This window comes from Sorex araneus, chromosome 4 (assembly GCF_027595985.1).
Source record: "Sorex araneus isolate mSorAra2 chromosome 4, mSorAra2.pri, whole genome shotgun sequence".
Taxonomy (NCBI): domain Eukaryota; kingdom Metazoa; phylum Chordata; class Mammalia; order Eulipotyphla; family Soricidae; genus Sorex; species Sorex araneus.
This window is the reverse complement of record NC_073305.1, coordinates 90146011-90152010: the sequence shown is the minus strand read 5'-3', so window position 1 is coordinate 90152010 and position 6000 is coordinate 90146011. Positions and strand designations below refer to the sequence as shown.

General features: G+C 34.8%; 1 protein-coding gene across 3 annotated transcripts in view; it reads right to left on the bottom strand.

Moving 5' to 3' along the window:
- Positions 1-615: 615 nt before the first annotated feature.
- The window catches only part of PRIM2 (DNA primase subunit 2), a 320487-nt gene continuing 315102 nt past the window's right edge, over positions 616-6000 (bottom strand). For all 3 annotated transcript variants that reach the window (XM_055136087.1, XM_004605876.2, XM_055136086.1), the window contains exon 14: positions 616-1194. In XM_055136087.1, coding sequence (XP_054992062.1) covers positions 970-1194 — 225 coding nt within the window. In that variant the 3' untranslated portion in view covers positions 616-969. The remainder of the gene's footprint in view (positions 1195-6000) is intronic.

Genomic DNA, 6000 nt, shown 5'->3' with positions numbered 1-6000 from the left:
TAGTTACGTATAGAACTAGGGAGAGATAGCTCAATGGGCTAGAGTGCTTGTTTTGCAGGCAGGGAACCTGTGTTTAATCCCAAGTCCCCATAGTCACCTGAGCACCCAGAAAAACAAACAAAGGGTAAGGACTTGGAGCGTGGAATAATAAATACTCTACATGTTCCTTACAACTTTCTTGTTTTACTAATTGTCTATTCTTCATGAATCTGCCCCACTAAGTGAAAGGAAAATGACAGCAGATAAGGAGCACTATCATTTTACAGCAAAAACCAGAACTTCTATTTGTTAATAATGTCATTTACTATATAATGTCTGGTTTTCTAAATTCCCAAGTCATAATTCACTTCAGTAGGCTAAGAGCAAAAATCTCTTGGCTGCAAACCACAAATATCCAACTCAAGAAGGAAAACATTTATAAAATTGATGTCTTTATTGCTGATGTCCAAAGTCCCACTTAAAAAAACTGAGGTAATATCAAATATATTCTGGCAAAGGGCCAGAAAGTTCATGGTTTACAGGGCTGGAGCACTTTGCATGCTGAGCCCCAGGCTTGCTTCTCGTTATCCCATCATCACATGGTTCCCTGAGTAACACCAGGGGCATCCCAATACAGCAAACTAATCTGTTATGACACAGAACACTTGCAACTGCATTCAGATAACATTATGATATTTATTGACAAAAAAAGGTCCAGAATAGAATTAGGTCAAAAAATTATCTCACAGTAGAACTGAGGTCACATCTTTCAAGTGTTACATATTTCAAGAAAAATTCTTCTCTTTCATCAAAGCAAGATACAGTAGAAGTCTTTGTTTCTACAAGGTCTTTGCAAGCCTGTTTTCCTAAAAAGTGTGAGCACATGTGGTTTGAATGGGGTGTAGGGCAGTTTAATAAAAAAGGCATATAACGGGCCAAATCTTAAAAAGTAGAAAATGAAAGTTACCGAGGAAAAAGGATTACTGAGAATCAGTCACTGAAGTAACTCTCTAGTCCCTCAATGTCCATTTCCAGAGAAGAATTTAAAGAGGCCTGAGAAGACAGTGCTTCTTTGGGTTTAGGGGCACTCGGTTTGTTTTGAGGAATTTCTGCTTGGATAGATTCCTTCTTGATGTCTTTGCCACCACTCAGAATCCGCTGGCTCTCGCAAAAGAATTGATTGGGATGATTCAGAGAAAAGCCGCAATCATCAACCTGTATGGGAAAGGAAAGTAAATGTCACATTAATACAGAGCATTTTTCATTTGGATAGTAAAGACTGATCATATTTCCTTATCCATCCAGTGTCTTGATTGGTAATTACTAGTACATGGAACTTATTTACTGCCATTCCAGCTTTTCTTTTCTGGTTGCTCTACATCTTGTTTTTCTATTTGTTTCTATTTTGTTTTTTCCTATAGAGAGAGGGCTTTGTCCAGCAATTCTCTCCATTTCTTCAGTTTTCCTTTCCAAATGTCCCTGCACCAGATTTTTGTTTTGTGATTAACATGGGAATTATATAATACTTTCTACACCTAAAAATGATTTTTGTGTGCCAATCATCCTTTCATCCTAGTTCTTTTACTCTTTCTCCCCTTATTATTTATATTACTGATGCTTCTGTTTAGGTTACTATTTTATTATCCTCTTGCTCAAGATTTTGCAATTGTTCATTTATTTTCATGTAGAAGAATCCTTTTCAATTTACAATCATTTTCTTGTAGAGTAAGCCTGATGGTCTTCTGTTTAAAAAAGCTTTTATTTCTCAATTGCAGATGAATGATTTTGCGAAGTATTTTGGATGGCAGGTTTTGTCTTTTAGTAGTGTGAATGTCACTCTAGTCTGTAGGATTTTTGCTAAAAAGCTTGATGAAAGTCTGATAAAGGTCCCACTCTAACTTTTTTTTTTAAATCACTGATTTTTTTGTAAGTTAATAATGTCCTTGTTAGGTCATTTTAGATTTTTAAAATGTGGATGCTCTCACATTCTCCAGAAATCTATGGGTAGTTTTGGTTTGGAAATTCTCAAAAATTATTTCTTTGTATGAGGTGTCTGTTCCCTTTTCTTTCCATCTTGTAGCATTCCCATAATTCTGATATTCACTCTTCTAACAGCCTGATGTTTCTTGTAGAGGGATTATTTTAAGTCTTATTCCTTTTTCCCTCTCTGCTTCAAGTAATTACTGTGATTTCTTCAATTCCTGTCCCTGTTTTCTCTGTAAAACTCTGGGATAATGAGTGCCAGTGATACAAGAAGTAGGACCATATTAGCATGATAAAGGGAATGTCCAGTGAAAGACTGCCAAGGCCTGTAGTCTTGGAAACCAAGGTAAATAGTCAACACCTAATTCTTTATGAAACAGAGGTCATTACAAATTCTTAGGGAGGTAGATGATGAGCTATGTATAACCTTATGATAGATTAGAATGAGTTAGCAGGGGATTGAAGAAGTTGCTGTCATGGTTCAGGATGACAGACAAACCAATATTCAGAAAGGAGGGCAGGTAATGCTTATTTGGTAGCACACTATTCTATTCCCTATAATCAGTTGTTTGTATGTGTTTTGATCCCAATTCTAGAGCAACTTCAGAATCGAGCCGAATGATTTGCTTTACGAGTAAGATCACTGACAACAATCATTTATCTACTTGGCTGCTTCAAAATATTACCTGTTCTACCTATAATTTTAATTATGTCCATGTTTTTTTTTTGTCAACTCATCAAAAGAAATGAGAAGATCCCATTTAAGCTTACATTTTACAAAGCATTGTGAAAAGGAAGTTTATTGCATACCAATGAGCAGACTTTATCTTTATAAATAGAAACATTAGAGATTGAAAAGACCTTGGAGTTCCTTTCAGTTGAACCTCCTTCTTGTACATAGTAGGTAATTGAAGCAAAGTCACAGAACCTAGTATTTATCTTGTCTGAATTAGAATTCAGGCATTTAATCCCTTGGTTGTTCTGAAATCTTTTTTAAGAGGTTTTATACAGGGTCAGAAAGTTGTACAGCAGGTGAACGTGTTTGCCTTGCATACAGCTGACCTGGGTTTACTTCCTGGCACCAAATACGGTTCCCAAGAACTGCCAAGAGTGTTCTTTGAATGCAGACCCAGGAGTCAGCACCAAGTACCACCGGCTGTGGTCCCCAAACAAAATTAAACAAGAGGCCTTATACAAAGTTGAATAAATTTCCAATCATATTATGAACATTTTTACTACTAAACTGCTACGGCATTGGGTTATGATAAGGAGTGGTATCTCATGTAAAGAAAGTTCTGCACTTGGTACTATCATACATACTGGGGGGGGGTTAGACCTTGTTTCTAATTAATTTTTAACTTTTAATAAGGTGATTCTTAATTCTGAAATTTCAAAGTGAACAAAATAAAACATAAAAGTCTGTTTTTTCATCAATGAACTGGAGAGAATAGTGACTATGCTGTGAATGTTTAAAAATAAAAGAGCAGTTGTTTTTATGAAATCTAATGAAGCGATTTAGATTTAGAAAGGCAAATCATTTAAAAAAGCTAAATTCCCAAAAGGTTAGAAAGATTGTGTTGCTAGATTATATATGTTTCTTTTCCTCTCTAAAGAAACCTACACTAGTGATGATTAATCTAATTTAAATGCCAAAACTATTCTCAAACACAAGACCTTGATTTTGACAAAGAAAGTTAGCAAATAAGTAACATTTTTAATGACTCTCCATATTAATCAAAATCTTTTATTCATCAACTAAAACGGTTCTGTGGGTCTGGGAATGAGGACATTCTGTGTAATGTTTCTTTAATCTTTTCTCTCTACAACTGCTCTTCCAAGATTCATTTTGTTAAGTTCATTTTACTAAATCTGTGATGTTATCAAGTAGCTTGATAACATAATAAAATTATAAATCATTTGCTTGCATTGTCATGGTCTTTTATCACTGTTACTTTTGGCTGAATTATGTATATATGGCTGACATTCAGTTTTCCTTCTTGCTCAGGAAAAATAATGGTAAGGTGCTCCCTCTGAATGTTTTCTTTAGGTGACTGCAGAGATGGAAATGTGAGAAATATAAACCAAACAGAATGAAAGAGATTTTACTTTAAAATCAAATTAGGAAAAAGAATAAGAGTGTCTGCTGCACCTACCATTCATCTAATTTTTTCTGAAGAATCAGCAGTTGTTCCTATTAATTATCATTAAAAAGAAAAATAAAAAAGAGAGTACTCCATTTCTTTCCATCTACATTGGGAAATAGTAAGCCCTAAGACTCTCACAATTTTATCTACTGTGACTCTTCTGTTTCTTTTCTTTCCCCTTTTTATGTTTGGTTGCTATAACTCAATTTTCTTTGAGGGCAATAATTTATTAAGTTTTGTACATTTTGTTAAGTACTGGGGAGGGTAATTCTAAGAAGCATGCTCATTCTGTCCTGTTAGCATGAAAGTCCCAAAATACTATAAGGCATCTGAAATAAGATCAGTGGAGCTGGTTTAGAAGACAAAGGTTGGCTATTGATTTTTATAGACTAAATGATTAATTTATCCTTAGGAGGCTTCTTGTTTGGGGGTCTACACCTGACAGTGTTCAGAGTACCCTATGGGTACCCAGTGTTCGAACCCAGAACTGTTGCATTGAAGGCAAGCTCCTTACCTGTTATACTAGCTCTCTGGTCGCAAGGAAACCTTAAGATTTTTAGAAAGTCAGTTACTTAAATGATCAATTCCTCTATTTTATTTTAAAGACTGTTGTAGCTGCTGTTGGAAGGAGAGAAGAGTGAAACGGGGCATATGTTGTAGACACTGGGAAGCTACTGCAGTGATCCAAGTGACAAATGATAGGCTTCTAGCCCAGTGTTCAAACTGGTATCCATAATGATGACACTGAGCTATTAGAAAAAAGTGTCATTATATTTGGTGTAGCTATGGCTGCATAAAAAATGTGTGATACACTTTAACAAGATTTCTGTAGATTCTTAATTAGCTGGGGGAAAATTATGCTCAGCTATTTAGAAAATAATCTAGAGTAACTCAGAGCCTAAAAAGGTCTTATTTCCTTTTGTCTTTAAAACTTAGCTCTCAAAAAAGTTTTTAAATTGTAATTTAGGTAACATTGTTGCACTAGTGTTAACATTTATGGTTTAAGAGGTCTACTTATTTTTTTAAATGTTTTTCAATGAAGAGTAGATTAATCTATATAAGGTGTCATATCTTCATTTACATAGGAAATTTTCCAAAAGATAAAAAAAACTACAATATAAAACAGATTTCCTAAAAATAGTGAATGAGTCTCTACAGTAGCTTTTGACAGCTACCACGTGAAGTGCTCTCAAACATTTCTTTGGAATCCACACATGGTGCACAATGACCTTCACACAAATACGGGTCTCATATTTCTGCCACAGGGAATGCAGATTTTGAAGGGATGGAAGCAATCTTGTTTCACCTATGGGATGCAAGGGTTTTAATCAAGAGGTTTTGCAATGACAGCTTATAATGAGGCAGCTGGTATTACCAAAAAGGCCATATGGAACTATCACAGTGCTGCTGTAAATGGTATCAATTAACAGGTTCATTTTCAAAACTTTAACTGAAGTGAGTTTGATCACAGAGGCCTAAGGAAAACAAACATAGGGTGGGGAGGGCAAGCAGGATGGCAGGAACCTGACAATAAAGTAGATTCTATTTTTAAATTAGATGAGAAAAAAGTAATAAAAGAGATATTCACATCTAAAAATCTATAATGAGACAGCTAGTGAATACAAATAGCCTTTTTATTTCATTGATTTATATGTGGTTAAAGTTAAAACTATTCTTTTATATAGGATTTAGACACATGTCTTTGCAATAACTTCATTAATCAAAGCCCCAGTTTTTTCATGTTGGCAAGAGGAGTACTCATGTAGAAATAATCAATAGGCCAGATACTACAAAAGCAGATTTGAGAACAAAAAAGACTTCTTCACTTTGCAAAGTTCTTAAGAACACACATGAAATTAAAATTCTCAATTTATCAGCAGGTAAAGGAATGCAG